Source organism: Sciurus carolinensis, chromosome X, assembly GCF_902686445.1.
Source record: "Sciurus carolinensis chromosome X, mSciCar1.2, whole genome shotgun sequence".
Lineage (NCBI taxonomy): Eukaryota > Metazoa > Chordata > Mammalia > Rodentia > Sciuridae > Sciurus > Sciurus carolinensis.
In genome coordinates, this window is record NC_062232.1 from 111798850 (window position 1) to 111826397 (window position 27548).

At 41.6% G+C, this 27548-nt stretch overlaps 1 protein-coding gene across 2 annotated transcripts in view; it reads right to left on the bottom strand.

Annotated features, from left to right (window-relative positions):
- The window catches only part of Hs6st2 (heparan sulfate 6-O-sulfotransferase 2), a 276101-nt gene extending 251267 nt beyond the window's left edge, over window positions 1-24834 (bottom strand). For both annotated transcript variants that reach the window (XM_047535992.1, XM_047535991.1), the window contains exons 1-2: window positions 24407-24834; window positions 23056-23574 (exon numbers count right to left, since the gene is read on the bottom strand). In XM_047535992.1, coding sequence (XP_047391948.1) covers window positions 23056-23574; window positions 24407-24834 — 947 coding nt within the window. The remainder of the gene's footprint in view (window positions 1-23055; window positions 23575-24406) is intronic.
- Window positions 24835-27548: the final 2714 nt, after the last annotated feature.

Here is a 27548-nt window from a genome sequence, read left to right on the forward strand (position 1 = left end):
TGTAGTAAAAGAATTAATTTTAAATAAAGCAATGCATTCCAATATTAGCAACAGTCTCACAGTTTTTAACACTGACATTTCCACAATACAATCAGAAAGCTAAATAATGATTAAATAATATTTAAACAGCAATTTATACTTCATCAAGCCCTTTCACTTACCTTATAACATTTGTGCCTCGGGACAATCGCATGATGTAACATACCCATTTTACAAATGAGAAAATTGAAGCTCAGAAAGAGCTATAGTGATTTACCCAAAAGCTTGAAATTAATAAGTGAAAAAGTCATCATTCAAACCTCAGTCTGTGTGACTCTAAATCCTGGAAAGATTAAATATTTGATTCTAGATTCCTCAGAATAAGTATCTCCATTAGTCCTTTGACTGATTACAGATAATGCCCATGGATATCAAATTATTTACCCAAAAATTTTAGGTATAGTTTCTCTAATTGTATACTCATCAACTAGGAAAGACAACTTATCAACATATTGAAATTAAAATTTGCTTTTTACATATTTAGAAAGTATTTTATATGAGAGAGTGACATAAAGCACCCAAAGACTTTCATTCCTTACCTGCAGTCTTGAGCTCTCAACCCACATGCCCACTTCCCACCCACATCACTCAACTCCATAGTCTCCTCAAATTCCACATTGCAAAACTAGTTTTCCCGATGCCCCTTCTTATCATGGCTTTTCCTTCAGTTTTCTCAAGGCAGAACCTTGGTAGAACTTTCTAGTCCCCTTGCTCTTATGCCCAACATCCCATACTTTTTAGTTACTGCTCTCTGTTCTTCCTCCTGAAGAGCCATGGAATCCATTCACCTCTCTACCTAACTGGGCTCACTGTTGTGTTCTTGCTCTTCTCCAGCCCCTTCTTGACACAGAAATTGAAGTAATTTACTAAAAACAGAAATCAAATGACATGACTACTCTAATTTAAAATCCCCAATGTGGGTGATATTGACCAAATTATATGGTTATATTTTGTGCATGTACAAATATGTAATAATAAATCCTATCTATATGTACATCTAAATGCAGCAATAAAAATGTCAAAAAAGGAACTAAAAGGGGGAAGAAAGTCCCAGTGCTTTCTTACTACTTTCAAAATAAAGTTCAAAAATATGCTGCATGCCCTACAAGGCTCTATGCATACTAATTTCTATCAAACTCTGAGGTCCCAGTTCTCATCCTAGCCTCTAAGTACAAGCCATAGTTCCTCTTGCAGCTACCCCTTCACTCGTGCTGCTTCCTAAAGCTTTTGCCTGTTCCTATCCTGATTATAGATCCATGAGGACTCAGCTAAGCTGTCAACTCCACCAGTAGAGCCTTTCCTGGTTTGACAGCCCCTTCTCTCCATCATCATAGCAAGCTTTATGATAGTGCTGATCACCCTATGTGCTTGACTCTCTCCCCTCATGAGTCTTAAGAACTCTCCAAAGTCAGGACTTACAGCAGTGCCAGCTCTGTACCTCCAGGAACTGACACAGTTTCTGGCATATAGGAAGTACTTACATACTGAATTAATTAGTTAATGGCAAAGATTCCAACTTAGTCATAATAAACCATGTGGCTGGATCTATACCTTAGTGGCAACCTGCTTTATAGACATTTTTTTTGTTTCTGTTCATGCTGAGCTTTTGGCAGCAGATAGAGGCTTCCAAATCATATACCGCCCCAATTCTCGAAAATCGAATACTTGCAAAGGCAAGGGAGGGACAAATCCCACTCCTAATATATACAAAGCAACTGAAATCAGTATGTTGTAGAGACATCTCCACTCCCATGTTCACTGCCACACTCTTCACAATAGCCAAGAAATGGAAACAACCTAAGTAACTACCAACTGATGAATGGATAAAGAATATATGGTACATGTACACAATGGAATACCATTCTACCATAAACACAATGAAATCATATCATTTGTGACAACATAATCGGAACTGGAGATCTTTAACCAAAGTAAAAGAAGCCAGGTTGTGAAATACAATGATCTCACTCATCCACATGATCTCACTCATCATATGTGGAAGAAAAAACAGTTGATCTCAGAGAAGATGGGAATAAAATGGTAGTTACCAAAGGCTGCACAGAATAGGAGGAAGGAAAATAAGGGGAAAGGTTGATCAATCAAAAGATACTAAGTTGTAGTTAGATAGGAGTAAAAAGTTCCAGTGGGCTATTACACAGTAGAGTGCCTATAGATAACAATGATATACTATATATTTCAAAAGGCTAGAAGAAAAGAGTTTGAATGGTTTCACCATAAAGAAATGAGAAACTCTTGGGGATATACGTATGTTGAAGACCAAGCAGGCCTGGTGTTGCCTAGTTATCAATCTAGAAAATATTTCAGAGAGGACCACTGCTCCTCCAGGCCAAATGGGAATCTTTGACATCAGGAAAGCCTGACATGCTCTACAAGGGAGATAAATTAGGAGCCTCACCAAAAATAAGGATCTAGGAGAAGCACTCGCATTTCCCAATGATCTTGAGGTTCTTCTTTTCCATCAGGAGATGTGGAGGTACATAGGTGGAACCAAAAAAAGAAACCAAGTTACAGAACATTTATGGGCAGCCTCTTTGTTCCCTAAGGCATGACTATCCTAGTCCACCCAGAGTCACAGAGGAAGGCAGGTGAAACTGGAAGAAGAATCCCATTACATCCAAGACTGGACTAAGAAATTCCTTTCTCTTTGAGGGCCCAAGACTCCTTTTTCCCTCAGAGACATCAAGGCAGTGGTCAAAACTGTAAAATAAGACCCCTGTTGTGGCAAGTAGCCTATTCTAGGAAGCCTCCTTGTTCCCACAGGTCTAAGACTTGATTTTTCCAGAGACCCTGGGGGAGACTGGCAAAGTGATGACAAGGGACAGCTGCTACAAACAGTCAAGTGTAATAGGCCTCTTAGTCCCCAAGAGACCAAGGAATTCCTCCCCAACCCAGAGACACCAGGCCAGGGAGATAGTGGTAAGGGGAATCCCAAAACAGTCCTCCCCCACCAAAGGACACCCAGGGGGCTGGAGTAGGGAAAGTCCTCAGCTTCCTCAGATAGCACAGCAGAGACCAGTGAGAGTCTATTAGTACTCAATAAACTGAAAAGACCAAAATAACACCACAGAGACTCTGAAAATCAAACTCCCAATGGAATCACAGTCAAAAAAGTAGGCCAAGACCTACATGCTAAACTTAAACAGGGAGACCGTTTGCTAAAATAAAAGATTTAAATAGAAGCCAGCATCTCTCAACATACTGTATAATATGTCTCGGATCCAATAAAAAATCACCCATCAAACCTAGAACCAAGAAAATTACAAGTTAAATGACTAATAGATAACATACTGATGTCAACAGCAAGAGAAATCAGATATAGGACTTATGGGGAAGGACTTTAAAATAGTTGTCCGGTTCCAATGACCAGATACAAGAGATTCACTTGCAGAATGGCAGCATGAGGAGCTCTGCAGCCTGCTCCCCAGGGAAACAACCATACTTGTAAAAATTATAAAACAAAGCCACCATTCCGTGTGTCTTGAAATTGTCCTTCCTTGAGAAAATCTACTAAATTTTTGCTAAGAAGAGTCTGTAGGACTTAAGCCATGATCTACCACCTCCTCCTCAACCGGCAGAATCAGTCCCAGTGGGTGTGGGCAAGAAGGTGGAGTTCTCGCAACCCCCAGCTTCAAGTCAAGAGCGGTGATTTCTCCCTAGAAGAGCAAGGCTGCCAGGATTTCTCATTAACTTCAGTTCTTGGTTGCAAAGACTAAATTTCAAGCAAGTGTAGCAAAGAAATCAGGGAATCAATTCTTTAACAATGTCCCCAATCATAGGGTAGAGACTCTGTCTCAGCCATGGCAGGGCAAGAACACTGACTCCCAAGACCACTGTCATTCCAGCTATTGGTGAAGATGTTTCAACTTTGGAGATGCAAGCTGAGAATAACAGAAGATACTGACTCCATAAGCAACCTGCCTAAAAAGAAGGAGTGCAACTCTGAGAGAAGCAGGCCACTGTCCTCACCTATAACTCCAGAAAAATTGCACCAAGTTTGCAAACAGGGAGAAAACCAGACCATAAAATTAAGGAGCCCCAAAACTCTTTCACAAAGGAACTTTCTGTGTCTGTGTAGCACGGGGGATTGAACCCAGGGATACTTTTCCACTGAGCTACATTTCAGCCCTTTTTAATTTTATTTTGAGAAAGGGTCCCACCAAGTTGCAGAGATAAGTCTCAAACGTGCAATGCATATGCTTCAACCTCCCACATTACTGGGATTGGGGGTGTGCACCACCATGCCCAGCTGGCACTGACTTTTTATAGCATAAGAGGAAGTTTATGCCTGAACACACTCTCCAAAAAATGGAAATTTGGTGGCCAACATTTAAGAAGGTGCATGGGAGCAACAAGTTAAAACTGTAGGCAAGTTAGATAACATAGATAATCAGCAAAGAAGAAACTTCTTTTAGTCAGAACAAATATCAGAATCTGGTTTCAAAAAGTACCCCTGCACAGATGCCCAAAATTAACTGAATCAGACTTTAAAGCCATTGATGTCCCAAGATATAGTAAAATAAATCATACAGCAATAAGGTTGGAATTACTGGAGCCTAATACCAAAGGCAGACATTGCAACAGAAATATCAGGAAAAGAGACAAACAGGCTAGCCAAAATCACTGTCAACCCAGGATGATTATGCACACGCCCAACACCAAACCCTCTGATAGACTTCACACTGAAGAGAAATACATTTTATTAAAATAATCCAGCTAAATCATAGAGTAAATAAACAAGTAAAAAGAAACAAATAATCCAGTGAAGACTGAAGGAAATCAGTATCCAGAGTCGCTACAATACGTTACCTAAAATGCCAGTTTCCAACAAAACTTAAAGAGACCTGGAAAGACTGAGAAAAGTGTGATTCATTAACAGGGTGGGGGAAGCAGGCAAGCTAGGCACAGTGGTTGCACACCTGTAATCCCAGTGTCTCAGAGGCTGAGGCAGGAGGAGGGCAAGTTCCAGGCCAGCCTCAGCAATTTAGTGAGACCTGTCTCAAAATATAAAAAATAAAAAGGGTTAAGGATATAGCTCAGTGGTAGCATGTTCCTGGGTTCAATCCCTAGTACTGCTAAAGTAAAGAAAAAAACAGAACAGAACCAAGAAAAAACAATAACAACAAAAAGAAACAAGAAGAATCAAGGGGAAAAACAGAAAAAGAAAAGAAACAACAGGCAACAGAAACTACCTGTGAGATGGCCCGGATGTCAAACTTAACAAAGAATTCAAAGCAGCAATTATAAATATTTTCAAAACTAAAGGAAATCATGCTTAAGGAAATAAAGGAAGGTAGAATGACAATGCCACAAAAAAATAAAGGATAACAAGGAAGGGATAGATATAAAAATGAAACAAATGAAAACTGAAGTTGAAAAGAACAATGACTTCAATGAAAAATATGTGAGAAAAAAAGAGAAAAGTCTCAGTCACTAAAACAGGAATGAAAGGGGGCATTAATACCAGCCTTTAATAATAAATTTGATTTTAGGGTAATACCATGAGCACCTATCCCCACAAATAAGATAGCTTAGAATGGACAAGTTGCTAAAAAGACATAAACTATTGAATTTAACTAAAAAAGAAATAGAAAATCTAAAATGAACTATAAAAAGTGATTGAATAATCTTAATTACCTCAAAGAAAAACCCAGACCCAGATAGTTACTCTAGTGAATTTTACCTATGAAAAATTTTAAAGAAAAATTAATACCAAGGTTTTCCACACTCAGTCAAAAAATAGGAAAGAAAAAAACACTTCTTAACTCATTCTATGAGACTGACATTGCCCATTACCAAAACCAGAAAAAGATATCCCAAAAAAAATCCATTATCCCTTATTAATATAGATACATAAATCTTCAACAAAACACGAGCAAACCAATTCAATCATGTAAAAAGGATTTTGCATTATTACCAAAGGGTATTTAACTCCAGAATGAAAGACTGCTTCAATTCCTGAGTGTCAATTAATGTAAAACATCAAATCAAATGAATAAGAGTGAAAAAATGAATATCTCAATAGATGAAGAAAATCACCTGACAAAAAGACAACATTCACTCACCGATTTATATTTTTTAAAAACACTCAACAAATAAATAATAAAAGAGAACTTCCTCAATCTGATCAAGGGCATCAAGGAAAAACATATAGGTAACATATTTAATATCCCCCATGACATCCAAAACAAGATAAAGAAGTCCATTCCACCATTTCTATACCACATTGTGCTGGAGATTCTAGCCAAGAAAGTTAGGAATGAAAAAGAAGAAAAATGCAAGTAAAAAAATCACAATGAGCTACTATTGCACACCCATGGGACAGCTATAATCAAAAGACGCAGGAAACCATGACATGGATGAACCTCGAAAACAGTACACCAAGTAAAAGAAGCCCAACACAAATGGCCATATATTGTGTGATTGCATGGGTATGATATATCCAGATTTGGCAAATTCAGAGACAGAAAACACTTAGTGGTTGTTAGGGCCTTGGGACAGTGGAAAATGGGGAGTAAGTGTGTGCTTAATGGGTATGGTGTTTAGTTTGGGGTATGAAAATGTCCTGTAACAGAACACTGAATGTGCTAAATGTCACTAATGATAAATGTATTTTACTAAAATTAAAACAAATATAGGCAAATAATAATTATTGAGGTTTTGGAAAATTGGGGAAACTCATGCTGCTGATAGGAATATAAAATGATTTGGCTGCTTTGTAAAACAATCTAGCAGTTTCTCAAAAGGTTAAAGATAGACTTCCAATTCCACTCCAGACCACTGAAAACATATGTTTACACTAACACTTGTACATAAACCTTCATAATAACATTACTCATAATACCAAAATTTGGATACATCCCAAATGTTCACCAACTAATGAATAGATAAGCCAAATGTGGTACCTCCATATAATGGTGTATTATTATTCAGCCACAAAAACTAATGAAGTACTGATAAATGCTACAACATGGGTGAACCTCAAAATAATGCCAAATAAAGGAAACCAGACACAAAAGGTCAAAATCGTTGATTCTGTATATATGAAAATTGCAGAATAGGCAAATCCAGAAAGTAGATTAGTGGTGACTGGGGTGAGGTGGGGAAGAACAGGCAGTGACTGATAATGAATATGGCTTTCTTTTGGGAGTGAGGAAAATGTTTAGAATTTGATAGAAGCGATGAGTGTGCAACTTTGTGCAAATATGTGAAAGTATTGTATACTTTATATGGTAGACATTATGTTGTGTGAAATGTCTAGATAAGAAAATGACTTTTGGGGGGGATGCTAGAGATTGAGCCTGCGGTGCTTTACATTGGAGCCATATCCTCAGTCCTTCTTATTTATTCTAATTTTAAACAAAATGTTTTAGTTGTAGATGGGCACAATATCTTTATTTTTTTTTAATTTTATGTAGTGCTGAGAATCGAACCCAGTGTCTCATATGTGCTAGGCAAGTGTTCTACCACTAAGCCACAACCCCAGCCCTATTTATTCTAATTTTGAGACAAGGTCCCACTAGGTTGATGGGGCTGGCCTCAAACTTGCCATCCTCCTGCCTCAGACTTCTGAGCAGCTGGGGTGAGGGGCATGTACCAACACTTTAAAAGGTAACATAGACTCAAATGTATGAGTCAAAACTATAAAACTTAAGGAAAAAACCACAAGAGAAAATCTTCCAGATCTAAGGGCTAGGCAAAAATTTCTTAGACTTGACATTAAAAGCACGATTCACAAAAGGAAGACAGGATAAACTGGGCCTCAGTGAAATTAAAAATTTTGCTTTGTCAAATATTATGTGAAAATGAAAAGAGAGGCCATGGAATGAGAGGATATTTGCAAACAACATAACTGAAAAAGGACTAATACAGAGAATATATTTTTTAAACACTCAAAACACAATATTTTAAAAAATACAGAGAGCTGGGCACAGTCGTGCATGCCTATAATCTCAGCGACTCAGGAGGTTTAGCAGGAAGATCACAAGTTCAAAGCCAGCCTCAGCAACTTAGTGAGGCCCGAAGCAATTTAGCAAGACCCTGTCTCAAAATAAAATAATAAGGGATTAGACTTGTGACTCAGTGGTAGAGCACTGATCAGGCATGTGTGAGGCCCTGGGTTCAATACTCAGCACCACATATAAATAAATAAAATAAAAGATCCATTGACAACTAAAAATATTTTTTAAAAATTAAAATAAAGAGAGCTGGGTATGTGATTCAGTGGTTAAGCACCCCTTGATTCAATCCCTTTTACCAAAATAATAATAATAATAATAAATTAAAAATATAGAGAATGCAATCAAAACACAGGCAAATAGCATGTACAAATATTTCACCAAATAGGACATAAAGATGGTTAACAAGCATGTGAAAGATGTTGAACATCATCAGCCATTAAGAGAAAAAAAAATTAAAACCACAATGAGATTTAGTACATGCCTATCAGAATGGTTAAAATTTAAAAACTGATGACAATAATTGCTGGCAAAGATTAGAAGGAAAACACATCACTCATATACTGCTAGTAGGAATGTGAAATGGTATACAGCCACTTGGGAAAACAGTTGGGCAGTTTTCTATAAAACTAAGTGTGTAATTACCAAACAACCCAGCGAGTACATTCGTGAGCATTTATCCTACAGAAATGAACACTCATCGTTCCACAGAAGCCTGTACATGAATGTTCAGAACAGCTTCATTCATACTGAAATCAGCCCAGATGTCCCTCAATGGGTGAATGGTTAAATGGTGGTACATACTTACCATAGAATATTGTTCAGAAATAAAAATGAACAAACCATTACTCCACACAACAGCCTGAATGAATCCCAAGAGTGTTATGCAGAATCATAGAAGGCACCCCAAACCAGCTCTCACTCTATATCCAGCAGAACCATGGTATTCCAGAAATATAAGTTGAAAGGCACTAAGGACCCTGACTTCTGAGGTTCTCACCACTGAAGCTGCCACTTTTTGCATGCAGTCAATGCCTCTCAAGGGCTCTGAAGCAGATGTGGGTGCACTGATGGTCCCCAAAGCTTCTTCAGCCATGGCCAGTCCAGTCAACCGGTGGCTACATCTGGGGGTGGGAAGTCAGAGTCCCTAAGAGGTAGTCTACACTGAATCGTGGTGAAAATCTACCTATTACTCAATTGCATTTCTCTTTCTCAGACACAACAGTGGCTTCTTAGATTTCAACACAAACTCTTACCATCTCTCCACTACAGAAATAATCCTTAGAGTTTGGGGAACATGTCTATTTTCTTCGTCCGTGGCTTCCTGTGCTAAACTAAAATCAGAGACCACCAAGGTATACAACCTAGATCCAAATGATATAGTGTGCACCCCTTAAGCTTTGTGGCACTCAGATCTTTCCATCTTGGCATACAGGAACAAGATCTCCCCTCTGTAAACCCGAGAGTGCCGCATCCTGGGGTGAGAGCCTAGCAAACCAGAAGAACTGGATTTTGGGATCCCTGCTTGTTTGCTGTCAGCATGGAAATTGGATCTCTGTGATATTCCTTAAAGAAGATATTTCCAGCCAAAGATCACAACCTGAGACCCCACACCCAGTCCCTGGACACTAGAAGATAACTGTCCTACAGTGAATAATGGTTACATCACTATGATACAAAAGTAAAACAAACTTTTACATTCAATGGGGAACATTACAATCTTACTCTCACGATCTTGGAGTATAGTCCAATGTAACCCAGTTTTTAAAAGGGGGCATAACTGTCAATGCAACTACTAGATTCCATGAATACAAATCCTGTTTACAGCCTTTTATCCAATATTCAGCTGAACTCTGGAAAACCACGTGGCATTTTCCTAAAATGCCTGCAACACAGGATGCCCTCAGTGAGCTGAGCTGAGCTAATCTGGTTGCATTAAACAATCTAACTGAGCTACACACCTTTATTTCTCCCCTTATCAAAAGCACATCTCTTCCCATACAGGAGGAACTGCTAGAATCAACGAATGTAATTTCAGTCTCACCCTAATGGATCTCATGTCATCCAGGTCTCTAAGCTCCTCACTAATAATTTTTCAAGACCATCTGGAATAAACAGAAGTCTCACTCAAGGCAGCATGTATGCAAATTCTGGCACTTTAAATGGATTCTGTCTTTAAGTGCATAAACCAAAAAGCATGGGAGCAATTGGATTAGGAAAGCAAGGTTTTCCCCCCACCATAATTGGCATTAAGTCACCAAACATTGTCAAACACACATCACTTGCTTAATTATTTTTTGTGTGCATGTGTATATCTTTATAACTTCATAAACATATAAATGAGAGAGAGATGCAGATTTAATGTACACCCATATGGTGATAAATACAAAAACTGCTGGAAAATCATAAAATGCTGTACTAATGTTCAAATGATCTCTCCGCTTCCCTCTTTCTCTCTCCCTTCTTCTTCCTTCTTTTTCTTCCAAGTCACAAAGAACAAACTGAGGGTGGGAGATGCCTTTGATTAAAGGAGAAATATGCACAGACCATTTTATCCAATAATGCAATTTTTTAAAAAATCTTGCTTCAATTTCATATTTTCTTATTAGTCTAATTGTCTTTCATTAATCCTATTGTCTGTTTATATGTAAAATAATTTCTATGTTTTATTTTAGTAAATTTTCATAAGTAGCCAACTGAACATCATTCACCCCCAAAATGTTTCATTTCAACATTGCTTTAATGAGTTGGAAGTAGTCTATTATACTCTAAAACTATACCACTTTTAGAAAAAACAATCACAAAAATAAAAAATATTTTTCATCTCTGAAGTATCTGGCAAATAGGCTCAAATGGTTTATCAACCTTAAGGTCTTTTGTCAGTTAATCTTTCACTTAGCGAAGTCTCAGTCATGAGGCATCTGCTTAAGTGGCTATCAACCAAGGCCAAACTGGCCTCTGATTACACTGGATGTCTCTTGACCTTTCTTCCATGCCTTCTACCTAATTTCTTTGAAATCCACTCTAATAATATCCGCCAGCCTGGTAGACCCATGCTAATTCACATATTCTCTTTAATGGCATTTTTCTAAAACTGCTTCTTACAAAACAGTGGGAATGGTCACTTCTATGGGAATTTGCTACCCTCACTTGGTTATTTCAGTAACAAAGTACATTCTTATTATCTTACCTCCCACCATAAGAATAACCTTCAGGATTCTTTTTTTCTGGAACCCCTCACTATGTTTTGAAAGACAGTATCTTTATTTCCTAGGCCTAACTGCTCCCAGATTACATGAACTGCCCTAGCTGAACTAAACTAATTCCCAAAGGCTGTGTCTACACAGACCAAATTGCAGCAAAAAAAATGTTCATTTATAGAAACAGGTCAAGATTGGTCAAAGCAGTGCAACTGACATTGGTAATGAAACAACTGGCAGCATTCCAAAAGAAGTGAGATGCTTTGGCCTCTTACAGATCCTGCATAGTATGTACACCAAATTTCAGTTCACATGGGGCAAAAATTAAAATACAGTTAAAGTTCTCATTTTCTTTATTTGAAAAAAAAAGAATCTTTCCTCTAATATAGCTCCTTTCTTTCCTTGTTGTTGTTTAGGTTTGGCTTGGTTTTTTAGCTAGAGCCTCAATATGTTGCCAAGACTGGTCTCCAATTCCTGGGCTGAAGTGATCTTGCCACCTCAGCTTCCCAAGTGCTAGGAATGTAGGCGCTCCACCACACCCAGCTCCTTTAGTTTTTTATTTCCACTATATCATCATTCTTCTGTGTAAATCACACTTGAAGTCATCTGAAATAACTTGGATATCAAAACGTTTATTTAAAAGGGCAAAAACCAAGCTGGAGAGTTCACTTCTAAGGGAAATTTTTATTAAAAATGTTAAAAGATGCTTTAAAACAATCAACTAACATGTTAGATCCTAATATCTTCAAATAGTCACTTCAGATTTCCATTCCACTAAGCTTGTATGAACACCACCACAAGAAAAGATAAATAAAGGTTTTTGGAGATTTTTCTGAGAATTTAGTAGGCATTGAAAGATACCAGACAGGCCAGGTGTCCCAATTGGTTTTCAATGCCTGTTTTAATAGTGGATGACTGTGTAGATTTGGGCAGACTAAATGTCTTGTCCAATTCTGTTTTCTCATTTTTAAATGGATTTTGAAAACATCTACCTCAAAGGATTTTTCTGAGGATTAAATGAGAAAAATATATGTTATGTACCTTGTGCAGGGCCTGGCTCAGTCCAAATCCAAAATAATAATAGATCTTTATGGACAATCAGATGAAGCTACCTGGATGAACACATAACTGCTGCACCTCTCTTCCTAAATCTTGGAGTTTTTTTTTTGTTTTGTTTTTGTTTTTGTTTTTGTTTTACTTTTACGTACAAAATAAGAAACTCCATGAAGTCCATGAAGGATTGGTAATACTTCCAAATATATCAGAGTACTGTTGGGTGTGGTGGTGCAGTTCTGTAAACCCAGTGACTGGGGAGGCTAGGCAGGAGGATTTCAAGTTCAAAGCCAGCCTCAGCAATTTAGGGAGGACCTGGGCGCAGTGACATAAAGCTGAAATCCCAGAGGCTCCCAAGGCTGAGGCAGGAGGATCATGAGTTCAAAGCCAGCCTCAGCAACTTAGTGAGGCCCCTAAGCAACTTAGCAAGGCCCTGTCTAAATAAAATATTTTAAAAGGGGGACTGGGGAATATGGCTCAGTCAAAGTGCCCCTGGGTTCAATTCCTGGTACAAAAAAAAAAAAAGAGCAAACCAAAACAAATATATCAGAGTACTGACACTCCTTCACAAGCAAGAACCCAATCCCATGTTCCTGCCTGATAATGTGACAACATTTAATTATTAAGTACTGCATATGGTCCAACAGTATGGTCTTTAAGATAATTCCTGCACCTAAGGTTTTCAAGACTAACTTTAGGTTTTATTACATGGTCTATTTTCAAAAGTGTTCCACATGTGCTTGAGAAGACTGTGTATTTTTTCAACATTATGCAAATATGTATGTATATCATGTGCATGTATGATGTGTGTATATACGTGTATAGATATTCATTACATAAAAATTTTGTGGTTCAAATCTTCTGTATCCTTACCCATTTTTGTTCATTTCATCTATCAATTTCTGAAAGAAGCCAATAAATTTCAGAATTTCTTTTTACAGTCCTGTCAACTTTTGCTTTATGTACCTCAAAACTATTACATCAACATTTGGCAAGTTTAGCATTGTTATCTGTAGAATTGAACTTTTGATCATTATTCAGTGACTATTTATCCCCAATAGAGTTTTGCTTTAAAGTCTGCTTTTCTATATATCAATGTGGCTAAATCAGCTTCCTTCTGGTTAGACGTTGCATTGTCTAACTATTCCAATCCTTCCTGTGTGCTTATGCTTAATCTTTGTTTCTTCTATACAACATAGAGCTGGATTTTGTATTTTCATCCATGTGATAATTTGTACCTTTTAACTGGTAAATTCAGTCAACTCCCTAACTGAGCAGGTGGCTACCATCATGAAAGGGTCCTTTTAAAGTATCACTGGGTTGCCTATCTATAACATGGACATCAAAATCAATTTCTTTGCTTGCACAGCTGTCCCATAGCAAGTGAGCAAAAGCCCAAGAACCTCCATGAGTAAATCAGAGCTGATACTCTGTTGAAGATCTGTCCTTATTAGTACAGTTACAGGGAAGAATCAATTAATGCGAGGAGTGGTGCACACAGGTCTAATTCATTTGATGTAAATCAATACATTGCATGTTTCAATTGCTCTGTATTCCTACAGAAAAGTTCATGGAAGTGATTCATTAAGACTTAAGCTCGTCAGAAGAAACAGACCAATTCTCTCAGGCTCACTAGGGCATCTCTGCTTGTAAAATTTAAAAAGCAATCAAACTGAATAAGAAGTCTTCTTTACAGACATTTACATTGGGAAGAACGCGATTCTTGACAATTCAGAGTAAATGAAGTGCAAATTATTCTCTTATAATATAACCCAGAATTGAAGCATAAATTGTGACTGAAAAAGAGCCCACAGTTTAATCAGAAAAATATATTTATTGGTAATTCCCATGAGCTCATATTTGATACATTTATATCATAGCATAACAAGTTCAAGACTATTGCTGTTATAAATATGAAATTTATGCAGAATTTGCATGTATTGAATTTTACTTTGAATCTGCATGTGTGTCTATTTTGAATATTTATAATATTCCAGAAAAAGCACAGTGGAATGTGCAAGACAGATTTATTTAGTGTAATGCTATGAAATGTGTCAAAGTCTTCAACACTGTTCTTAGAGGCAAAATGGCAGAAATAACAAACGGGATGCAATAAGACCAACTGAATAATCTGCAAAGTCCAATAACTAGTAGAACAAGAAAAGCTCTTTTGCCAAGAAATATTTTACTAAAGTTTAGACAAATATTTCTCTAAGCTTATAATGACATTGTTTTACATGACACATACCATTATGTGGATTATTCATTATCCTTTAATGGAAAGGGTGAAATTCCCATTCATGCCTTTCTTTCTAAACTCAATGACTAAATATCTCATTTTACATGTCATAGAATGTCAATATTAGCTTTTCAACTGTGAAGCATGTTCTTTACACTGTCAAGATAACTTATATAGGGTGTAGTTTTAATGGAGCTTCAACAATAAGATTATATGTCTGACTACATGTATATGGAACATCCAGAATATCAGATATCCAGAATAGTTGGGAAAAGAAGTGTTCTTTTTAGGGGAGGCAGGAAGAAGTGTTCTAATCAGCTTAATTTATGGTTAACTAAGGGTAATGCTATTGTACACTGAAAATGCTCTAGGAGGAGGCCACATAGCAGTGAACTTCTCTTCTGAATGAGAGTATGCACTACCTGATCTGAGCTCTCAGTTACAGATGTTTAGAACCATAGCCCTTGACCGACCCAAGCCTTTACTCTTTCCAGAGTAAAGAGCCCACTTGGAAATAGGACCATGAAGGCCCAAAGTCCAGACCACCTTGAGTGTGTCTGAATGAGCAGAGTAAGCCTTATATTTCCAATTGTATATCACTGTTAATTTTCTGTTTAATTTAATTTTTAGATGAAGAAGAAACAATAGCAATTCATTCAATTGTGTATATTATACTAGTGTAAGATTTCCCTAGATTATGTGGGAATAAAATAACAGCCATTTATGAGAAAAATCAGCAGGTGATGCCTGACATCATCTCTGCTTTTCAGTCTGAGGGTCGACTGGGCTGAGACTACCTTCTTCAACAATGGTTACCAGGATATCAAGAGGCTAATGAAATAGCCAGTCATAGTCTCCAGAAACCAACAAATAGACATGAGTGTAATTTATCACAGCCATAAAAGACCACTATTTTAGAAAATGTTAATGTTTACTTTATTATAAATATACTGCATACTTATAAATTCAAAACCTTCAGAAAATCAGAATAAGAAAATTAATCACACATCTATTAATATCCTGACATTTTTTCTGCCTCTCTTTTAACTTGAGATTTGAGGAGTGGGAAGATGATTTCTCTTTCTCTTTCTCCTCCCCTTCCTCTGCTCTCTTTTTTATTTAACATAGTTGTAGTCAAACAGGGTCCATGATTTTCTGTTTCTTGGTTAGCATTAAATTACTGGTAATTTTCCATGTTCCATGAAAGGGCATTTAAATGGTTCTGTAGTAATCCTTCAAGTGAATATACTAAAATTTCTTGAACATTCTCTTCTGTGTGGATGTTCACATTGTTTCCAATTCACTGCAATTAAACTTCAGTTCCTCTGCTACTATATGTTCCCATAGCATCCTGTGATTCTCCTGCCCATGGTACTTTGCACAGTTTTAAGATATTAATAATTTGTTTCATATCTATCTTTCCCAGTATATGAATGCAGCAACAGTGCCTGCCCAAATCTGTTTTCTTCCTTGCAATGCTGGGGACTCACACATGATAGGCAAGTGCTCTACCACTGAGCCACATCCCCATCCCTCTGCCTGTTTCTTCACAGTACCCCCAGCACATAGGTTCAGTAATAGCAGAATTCATTAGATCGTTGTTTAATGAATGAATAAATAAATGAGTGAATGAATGAAAAGCATGTATAGGATTATGGTTTTCAATAAAATTTCAGGAAAGAAACTACAGAGGGCTGGGGATATAGCTCAGTTGGTTGAGTGCTTGCCTCACATGCACAAGACCCTGGGTTCAATCCCCAGCACCACACGCACACAAAAGAAAAAGAACTATGGGTCAAGAAAATAAATAAATAGGGGCTGAGGTTGTGGCTCAGTAGTAGAGTGCTTGCCTAGCATGTGTGAGGCACTGGGTTTGATTCTTCACAGCACACAAAAATAAATAAATAAAATAAAGGTATTGTGTCCATCCACAACTTAAAAAAAGTTTTAAAAGGAAAATAAATAAAAATTTTAAATGTTCTGTATTTAAGTTATCTAGTCTGTTTCCAAAAAGGATTAATTCAAATTTACATTCCCACCAATAATTTATAAGAAATGTGACATTAACTACACCCTTGTCAGCACTAGCTACTGACATTTTTTGTTTGGTGGTCATGTCAGTTGTTTGTATTTTCTTAAAATCAGGGTTAGAGGGACCAAAAAAGGTATCCTAAGTTTACATTTTTAAATTGCATTTCTTAAATACTAGTGAGACTGAACAGTTTTCCACATCTGGAAACCAGTTGTGGGTCTCATGTTATATATGATCTGGTCACACCTTTTGTTTTTCTAATCCATTCACAGAACTTCTTTGTACAGGAAAGATTTCAGCCTTTTGTCTATTGTAATTGTTGCGCATCATCTCAACAGTTTGACACATGCCTTTTCATTTTGGCTTTGTTTTATTTGACAGATGAACATTTCTCATTTTTATGTAATCATAACTGTCGATCTTTTCCTTTATTCAAACATTCCTTTCCTTGGCTAAGAGTCCCATATGTGAAGTGCAGCTATCATTTAAATAATAAGGCCAAGTGTGAATTCAGATCATCTGCGTTCACAGATTCCTCATACACAACTCTAAGCCCTAACCTACCCCAGAGGCCCGGTTTTCATCTCCTTACCACCTATCCCAGCCCACATCAGATCCCCATCTCGATCTCTCCATTTTGGTCACCGGTACTACCTCCACTCCAGACTAGGAATCAGGAGGTACTTTGAGCTGGACTCAATCCTTTATTTTCAAGTTTTTTACACTTTTTCCATCCAAGAGCTTCTCATAGTCACTGGGATTCAACTTCCTCATTAACCTTTCCAGACCCTCCACAGTGAAACCTCATACCACCTAACTTTCCTACTTGATTCTAGGCAAAGCTGATAAGATGAAGCCGCTGGACCTCACAATACCATGAAGATACCATGCCCATCCACAATGCCTCCTTTCTTCTTAGTACAACCCACCTAGTCCCAGGGGCCTTCTCAAATGGATCTCTCATTTTTGTCGCATATTCCTCATGCTTTAGAAAGGAAAGGGCTACCTAAAGCATCTTGTATAAATCTCCCATTTTACAGAGAGCACACTAAGGCCAAGGGAGGGAAAAGGATTTGCCTAAATTCACAAGAGTTCCTCCCCTACGACCCATCTACACTACACAGTGCTGCACCTTACATGCTAATCTTTATGAACTTGAAAGTAAAGATGGTGACCTGAGCTTTTGGCTCTCTCTTGATTCTAATCTCCCCTGACTGATAGTTCCATGCTGGCAGCATAATACTCACTCCACCAACTTCACTGATTAGACCTAAACTACAATGTAACTTCCCTGTTTTAAAATATATTCTGGTAAGTGTTTGACATTTTAAAGCCATTATTGCCAAAGATGACATGTCTTCCTTGGAATATAATGGGCAGTTTAATAAAATTTTGTGTAATGAATGACAAAGGGAAGGAATGACTTCTTTTACCATCACTTCACATTATCTCAGTTGATGACAGATACCCATAAAAGACAAACTTTCATTTTTCTAATTGCCACATATTGGCACTAACCTAAAATTATTGAGAAGCTGAGTCTCAGTAGCCTTTTGTACTACCTGAGAACTTAGAGCTTTGTTTAAACTCCAGCGACCTGTCTGTCATCCATGCAAAGATGTTAACTAATATTGCTGACATTCTGCAGATGTTATCATCGTAGATTTCTCCCCCTCTTGTGTGAAATAGGCGCAATGAAACAGGAACTCTCATCAAAGATGGCTGAAGAAAGACATCCTCAGCTAAAGTGAAGCTGAGAGCCCAACAGCCCACAGAATGATGGACCACAAAGCCAAACCATTCATTCACTGCCTCACCCTGTACCACAAGCCTGTAGGGTCATTTTGCCTCATTGCAAAATCAAAAAAGGGAAGGAGTGCAAGTTCAGGCATGATTGGGCTTAAGCAGTCTGTAGTTCCAGCTCTTTCAGTATACAGCCACCTTTCTCAAAAGAAATGGAAAGGAAAGAAATCTTTTACCATTTTTTTTAAATGAATGAATGCCAAATAGAAAACTTTTCTCTATTTCCAAAATCCTGTAAGTCCTTTTCTGTGATATCTACTGGATTTTAGATAATGAATAATTACTCTTCCATACAGCTGCTGAAAAATGTAGAGATGCTAAAATGTAAGATGCAACGTATAATCAGATTCTTTGACCCACAGAGCCAAAAGCACTTGCCCCATCCCCCATCCAGTGTGTGCCAGCCAGCACAGTGCCAACTGAAGAAGAACGGGGTTAGTGCAATTTCCTTCCCACTTTTGAATTCCTCCCACAGACCAAGTGGCACACCAGAGTTGGCTACAAACATAGGGATTTTGGCCTGAGAAAAGCCTGCAGAAATTTGGAATTTTAACAGCTGGTGAGCAACAGTGTTTTGATACAATTTTTAAAATGGTCTTAGAAATTCTAAAACGAGCAGGTCTATTTTCTGACCTCAGACAACATACTGGCAAACAGAAGGATAACATGCAACTTCTAATTTTTAAGAAATATTATTTTTAATAAAAACATAAGCCTTTTGCCAGTTAAGTATCCTCTCTCTTTGTCCTCTCCAGGCAACTGTGACCACAGTCATTTCTAGTCAGCTGTTTTATATCACCCAAGCACTTTACCATCCATAGAGAGAGGAAAGCATCTCAAATGTAGCAATAGGGGGCTGGGGTTGTGGCTCAGTGGCAGAGCACTTGCCTAACATATGTGAGGCACTGGGTTCGATCCTTAGCACTGAATAAAAATATAATGCAAAATAAAGGCATGCTGTCCATCTACAACTACAAAAATAATTTTTTTTAATGTAGCAATAGGAGGAGGAGCCAGGGTCTTGGCTTATAGCCACAAAGCCTCTAATACCCCCCACCAATGTGGAGGGGTGGCTGTGGTCAGGAGCTGCCACTGTGGGTTCCTACTGACACTCACCAACCAGGTCCCCAACTTCCTCCTCTGCTGCTTGACTTTGCAGGGATTTTCAACGTGGCAATGAGAAACCTATGTGCAATCTAGCCACAAGACCACTACTGGTGAGCATAAAGCCTCAGGGATGTAGAAGTCTGTTCTACAGGGATGTAGAAATCTGTTCTACATCCCTTGGGGTGGGAACCCTGGCCTAATCACTCGGCCAAACCCACATGTGTAAAATTACTAATGACGATGATGATGTATATGATAACAACATCAGTTAACATTTATGGGTGTTCACTCTGTGGTAATTACTAATATGAAAAATCTGATTTGTGTGTGTGTGTATGTGTATGTGTGTGCATGTGTGTGTATTTTAATTTTATTTGTCTGAGATGAAGTTTCTTAATTCACCATCTCAGTCATAATTACCCTTAAGACTCCTGGCTATCCTAATCTCAGACTTTTCCAATATATTTTATTAATTTCAGTCCTTTCCAAATAATCAGTATCTGAGGAATGTACTACACTAAATCTTTTTTTTCTTTCCACATTTTCCTTGATGCATTATAGTTGTACATAATGATGGGATTTGTTATTATATATTTGCTTATGCACACAATGTAACCATATAATTTGGCCCATATCCCCTCCCCTACACATCCCCTCTTCCTCCCCTCTTTCCACCCCGTGGTCCCTTTCCTCTACTGACAGCCCTTTGATTTTCATGAGATCCCTGTACTGCCACCTTTCTTTTCCTTTTTCCTCTCTGGTCTTCACATATGAGAGAAAACACCTCATTGTGTTTTTGTAAAAAACCCTTGTTCATCAAAGTGCAACCAACAGAGCAAAGGTCTCTGAGTAAAACAAATATGGAGTCAGACTCCTTGGAGAAGTCCTTTAGCCTCTTTGGGCTTCATTGTCATCTGATAAATGGGGATACTTTTGTCCAAAGATAGCACAAGTTTGCAGAGAAATACCAAGATAGCAACTTGAAAGCTCATCATGAATTGGAATGCACTCTTCACACAGATCCTGGGTCAAGGAGACATCTGGTTTATAGATGACCTAGAACTAAGTTCAAAGTGTCTGAACTTCCAAGTCAGAAAGACAGGGCTGTTGTTGCCCATGGTTCATCAGAGCAGAGACCATCAACTGGCAGGGAGAGGCTGCTCTACCCAGGAAGGCCGGGAAGGCAGACTCTTATCCTGAGACCAGCATCTCACCTTCATGAATTACCACCAATGCAGCTGCTTTTGCTGCTCCATTTTCAGTTCCCACATATACATGCACACTCACATACACCCTCTGGCTCACACACATACATGCACACCTTGGCTCTCATAGACTATCAGAACTCATAGAACTGATCCTTTGGGCAGGGGTCTGTCAGCATTTGGGGAAATTCTGGAACTCTTAGGCTATCACTATTCTTCAAGACGAATATTTCTGGAGTTAGGCAAGAGTTAATGAAATAAAGAGGTGTCCTTGAAGTAGCGATGTGTTTCTCCTATAAATTTTATTTCATTTTTGCAAATACTGTAAAATCCAGTAACTCTGTTTTTTTTAAAACGTGGTTCTTCTTTGATTAGACTAGATGGCACTGTGGGATCACCCTTTTAATACCCAAGAAAACCCTATTCCTTTACAAACAATTTTGCATCAATTGGGACAATCCAAGAAGTATTTAGGGACCTTGGTTATCTTATGGATAATGTCTGAAGGCATCTGCCAAAGAACAATAACTACCAAACAGATAATTCAGATTATATTAATAATGTGTGTTTACAGACATCACATCCTGACCTACATGATCAAAAGGATTAGTAAAGACACGTGTGGAACTCCAGACAAATCTGTTGCTTCCATGGCAGCCAAGACCTTGTTTCTATTTCTCTATCATGGTCATGGCTGTGAAATTCTACTTTTGCCCTAATGATGTTTTTAATATCACCACCCCTCAGTACACCTACAAGCTCTGTCAGCATGAGAGATTATTTTCAATCTCTCGTCAAATTGTTTGAGACCATCTTAAACACCTGAATCATGTTTTGACAATGACTTACACAATTCTTGCAAAGGATTGGGTGGCCACCTTCCTGGGACCAAGACTCCCTTAGGATGGAAAAAAATATCCATTAGTCTAGAAAGGAAATAAATTAAAGTTCAACAGATTCTGCCAGAATTCTGCCATTTGAGAAAGGCCACTGTAAACTGAGGGAAGGGAAATATAGGACAGGAGGATGACAGTGACCAGGAACTCAGAAGGCTCCATTGCTGCATGCATCCAGGAAGAAGAAACCACAATGAGGGTTTTCCAACATCCATCTGTAGAGAAACAGCCTGGTCCAGACACTGAATGGCTCCCACGTGGGGGAGGGAAAGAGGGGTGCTGACAGGCAGCCATAGTCACCCAAATGGGGAAGTAAGGGACACAGATACATCCTTGACCACCCAGAGACCCCAGTTCAGAGGTTCAACTAAACTGCACCTTATCCACTCCTGAGACTCCCTCCCTGCTCCAGCGGAGATTTGTTTCAGGGAGACCTGTAAAACAGTAGCCCCACCCCCACCCCCCAAGCAACTTCACCTTAATGTTTCCTTTACAGCATTTCATGACCTCCAGCAAGCGGACATTGCAGATGGAGGGAAGAAAATGCCCTGCTTCTGGTTACAGACTCTTCATAAATCAGCTTTTTTCGCATCAGTCCCAGGCTCCCAGAAACTGGACTGACCACACCCGGTGCGGAGGCTCAAGCATTTTTGTACATGAGGAGAGGTTCCTGGTGTTTGACCGCCCTCATGGGGTCCAGGGCAGTGTCCCAGACTGCCTCTGGGCCCACGGGATGCCCCTTGCACTCTGCAAAGCACCGCGGTTGCCCAGTATGCAGGCCGTAGCAAGAGGCACAACTGAGAACTAGGAACTCTCCCCAGGTATAGGCAAACAGCGGCCGAGGGACACCCACTCTCTCCAGGAAAGCGGGGCATGGAATGGGGAGGCAATAAAAGTCGGGCAGAAAGACAGAAACTGAAAAAGAGCAGAGAGAAAAGCGAGAGAGGGAAACGGAAGAAGAGCGAGCAAGCAGGAGCACACAAGATCTGGAACGCAAGAGGGAGAGAATTTTCTGGCTAAAGGAAGCGAGAAAAAAAGGGTGGAAGAGAATGCCGGCACTTGAGAAGGAGGAAAAGACCACAGAAAGGAGGTTTCAGAACCCTATGCAGAGAGAAGAGAAAAAAAAGAGACCCAGGGAAGCTGCATGCAAAGTGCAGTTCTACAGGGCTCTCCAGTGCTGATCTGAGTGCGGTGTCCTGTCCTGGCGGAGGCCTGGGGCACACTCAATCAGGGACGCCCCGCCGCTTTCCCAGCATGTACTCCCAATCACCAACAACCTTTGGACAGACAGACGGGCCGTCCCAGGTCAAAACAGAAAGGCTTCCTGAGGCCGCCACAGCGCCGCAAAGGGGGGCGCCAGGATGCACAGCGCCTGAGTAGAACAGGCGCCAAGGTGCGCCCGACTGCCTGACAGTGGCCAGGAGCGCCTTCCCGCCCTCGGCCCGCCCAGGCCCAGGTGCATTCTGGCGCTTTAGGGGCCCGCTTTGTTTCGGGCGAACACTCACCTGGACGGTCTCAGCCTGGCGTCGCGCTTGCCGTCCACCACCGCAGGTACGCAGCTGGTGAGCTCGGTCCAGTCGGCGTGCAGCCCGCAGCTCCAGCCAGTGGAGAACCTGGAGAAGAGCCAGGTCTCCCGCTTACCCGGCCGGTGGCAAGTGCATTTCTTCTGACCCACGCGGCACTCGCAAGGCTGCTCCAGCTGGATGTTGCGCACCAGGTGGCGGCCGAAAGTGGTGCCTCCGGTCTTTTGGATGTGCAGGAACACGATCAGGTCATCGCCCTTGATGTCGAAGTCTACCTTGCGCAGGAGGTCGCCACGGCTGAAATTGTAGCGGGGCACGAACCTGGCGGAGCTCTCATCCTCCGAGCGGTACGGGTCCGGCACCGGGGAGCTGAACGCCTGCAGGCGGAGGAGCTGGCATTCTGTGCCGGGGCACACGTATTGGAGGACGATCACGGCAAATAGGAAGAGCATCACCAAAGCCAGCAGCAGCTTGTTGGATTTCTCATCCATGTTCCCGACGCTGGGGGAAACCCAAGCTCGTTACGTCAATCCCGCAGCTCAGCCCGCGCTCGCCGTGCGCCCGCACCGCCCCCTCCCTCCGGCGCCACCGTTGCGCCCCTTTCCCCCTCCCCTCCTCACCGAGTACTCCGCCGCGGCAGCGGCTGCGGCGGCGCCCTTCCCGCTTCCTTCCTTCCCGGCAGGCTAAGCGCTGTGGCTTCTGCCGCACACCCCCCCTTCACCCCGACTCCTTCCCGCTGGCCGCCTGCCCCCTCCCGCTGCCGAAGCTCCCCGGAGCCTCTGCACGGGGTTTCGTATCCGCAGGACCCTTCCTGTACTCGTCGCTCGACTCCCAACTCACGCCCTGTGTCCGGTCCCCCACGCTTCTCTCTCCACTCTCGGGGGCTCCTATCCCCACCCTGCTTCGCCCACTGGACTCTCCCCGCTCTTCTGACCCCAGCCCCCTTGGCGCGCACGCCACTGCCAGCCCGACTCGCGGGCTTCCGCCCCGCGCGTCCCAAAGCCCAGCTCCCGCGCGCATCGGTAGCCCACCCAGGTGGCTGCCTCGAGTGAGCTCAGAGCCCGGGTTTCGGAGTTCCTGTGGGGGGAAGGAGCCCTCCGGCAGCCCGACTAGCAAGCAGAGAGACTGCGCTGCCCATGCCCGCGGAACAGCGGGGTAGGAGCCGCAGCATGGTCAATTGCGCGCAGCTTGGGTCCAGAGCCCCAAAGACTGGCCACCACCGGCTAGCTGGAACTTTGCGCCCTTCCCTCCCTTCTCCGCTGCCTTCCCAACCCGTATGGCCCCTGCGCGCTCTGACCGGAGAGAGCGAGCCCGGCTTTCGCCTAGAACGTACCTGGCCAGGGGGCCGAAAATCTTGGAGAAGATCGCACTGAGCACGTGCTTCAGTGAGTGGCCCAGGGCGGCCAGGCCCCGAGTGAGCAGGGCCCGGCAGAGGGAGCCCAGGTCCCAGCGTCGCCTGAGGTCGTGCATCCGCCTGCGGCGGCCTCGGGGCAGCAGCGCGAAGAGCGGGGCGTGCACGGCTCCCGCCAGGGAGGAAGACGCCTTTAGGGGCTCGTCCAGGAGCGGCCGGGAGTTGAATCCGTGAGACACACCCCTAGGAGGGCCCACGCGGACTGAGGCAGCGACCGACCCAGGCCGGCTCACTGCCAATTCGGCCTCTACTCTGGAATGACGACGGGGACAGGTGGTGCGGGCGGGCGCTCCTTGCTCCGGTTGCAGCGGCGGCCCGAGCGCCCGGGCTGCACACGCAGGCAGTGCCATTCCCCCCTTCAGGCAACTCAGGGTACTAAGGATCAGGAGCGAGCTTGAATTTATATAATAATGCCTCACACCCAAGGGCTCAAGCTGCTTCGCAATCAGGGGACCTGGGTTTTCTCCTGTCTTGGAGAACGTAGGTCACTCCAGAGAGCGCATCACTCTATTTTGGCTCGTAATTTCAACCTCCCCTAAAATAGCAAAGGCGCAAATTGGACCTTTTCCCTCTCTCTTTGCCAATTTCCATTCTCCAACGGAAGCGGGAGCATTTTCTGAAAAGGTAAGTCAGCATGAAAAAGAAAGCATGACCAAAGAAACATTAAAGAAGGGGAATCTGAGCATTTTCAAAGCAGACTCGCTGTTACTCTTCCCTCCTCACTGAATCCCCAGCACAGAGCCCTGTGCCTGCAGGAACGCTTCACTCAGGAGGATCCACTGAATAAATGGATACGTAACTAAATGAGACAACATCGGAATGAGACCATCTAACCAAAAGTGTGTGATACAAGAGGAAACTGAGGCTCACAGAGCACTGACTCAGAGAGGACTAGGGATGTGTCCAGAGTCACACAGCAAAGCCCCAGGGTTTGATCCCAGAAAACAGGTATTATTCACCCATTTCCTCATAATTACACAGTGTCTTTTAATAAATGGGAACAGGTCATAGTCAAGCTCTGTTGTCCAAAAGGACCAGGGATGAAGGGATTAACAAGGAGAGAATGGATGTCCCTTCAAGACCAGGACCCTGGAAATTTAGGACTCATATTGTCCCCTTCTGATTAATGAGGGATCTTGGTATACATCAGGACTCTGGTGTTTTTGTGACTAAGTATGCACTGCTCCAACCCCACTGCTGCGGAAGGGGCACGGGGTGGCAGCAGTGTTTCACAGCAGTGCTGTTGGTGCTGGGGACACTGATCTCAGATCTGGGGTGGGAATATAATTCTCCAGGGACAGGTTTTCCTAGTATTCCTCTTGATTTGCTCTGCTCTATCCCTTTCCTATTCTCTCTGTTCCATGAAACAGAGATCCAAGCACTGGTCAGGAGACTAGGAAATTTCCACTTCCTTGCTGGGCAGCCCTGGGTTAATCACTTGCCTTTCCTGAGCCTCAGTTTCCGTTTCTATAAAATAGGACTATTACTGTCCTCCATTTTGACAAACCAGGTTACTGTGAGGATGAAATGTAGAAACCTTTAGACATCTCTAAATGTAAGATTGTATTTACCTTCTGCCCAAAGCATGGATATGCCAACTGAGTTACAGGCCAATTAAAGAAGGGGCTCTTCTCAGGCCATTTTACAGCTGTGCCTCTGCCCTGACTTCCTGTCACAATCCCCAGCCCTGGCTGGACTTTCACGTGCCCCCAAACCTACTGGGGACCATGAGGGACCTTTGTCCAGCTATAGGCATAAATAATAGTGAATTTCTCAGGAAAGCTACATTCCAGGCACCTTAGGCATCTCCTGTCCTGAAGCTCCAGGAAACACTCTAATTAACATGCCAAATTGTGCTAAGGAACCAGGAGTAGCAACATATAAGGTGGACCTCCCAACTTCCCCAAGAGCTCACCTGGTAGCCCCAGGCTTGTGGAACTGGGCCTAATTCCCCTGAGGGCAGTAAGTAGGTGAACCAAGGGAGTGGGAAGCTATGGGGGTGGCCCAGAAGTTTACTTGCCAGCAATCCCTGCCTTCTTGGCCAACCACGGTCAACTTTTTTAGCCTGCCTAGTAGGTGGCTCTCCTCATGGTGCCATGTAAGGGTCCCCCGCCATTAAAACACCTTTCCTTAGGAAAATACATCTGATGTCAGTGGTTCACTCATTGTCTAAGAGTTCAGCAACTAACTCTTAAATTTCTATTCTAAAAGGGACTAGTGGGATGAGAATATGGGAAAGTGCCTTAGGTGGAGGGCATGGGGAGGTGATGAGCAGTAAAGGAAAAAGTCTGGATTTACTTATTGAACTTGTGAAAAGGAACTTGTGCACAGGTGCATGCATGTGTACTCAGTGTATACACTGTCTGAATTTCAGAGAGAGGGCCAGAAAGTTGTAGAGCCAAAGGGACAAGGTGGAGCTGTGAAGTTTAGTTTCTAAGACTTAATATGTCACTAACTCTCTGGTGTGAATATATATAATAACTCGCTGGAGGATATTTGCATGTAGAAACCCTTCTTCCTCCCCACTTGTGCTTGAGGAACAATAACAAAAAAATGGTGGAATTCATGTCAGGGCTCCTGGAAATGGAAAAAAAAAACTGTCTTTGGGGGAAGCAGGGAGTTGCACAAGCCTCAGAAGATCCCTCTATAGTTGAGCTTCCAGCTAGGAACCAGGGAATTCTTCCTGTGTGTGTCCCAAAGGCCATATTCTCTCCTGAGGCCAGTCCTACACCTCAAGTGATGTTCAGGAGGCCTCCTGCAGTTCTGGGCTATACCACTTCTGCTCCGAGGAGTTGGTTCCTCTCAGAAAGTGAATAACCAAGGCCCCCAATTCACCAGAATCGGGCTTCTTGGAAATAGGAGGCAAAAGAGGAAGAGAACAGGTTAAATTGTCAGGTCTTTGGTTTTCCATCTCCTTTCTTAGACCAATCTGAGTTACAGTGTGTTCATATGTTTGGAATTCAGTACTTGGAAGAGGTGCTATGACTTTCATTATTTCCCCAGAACCATGCTTTCCTGGTTTCCAACAAAAGGTTGATGCTTCTGAGAGCATAAAGGTCAGTCT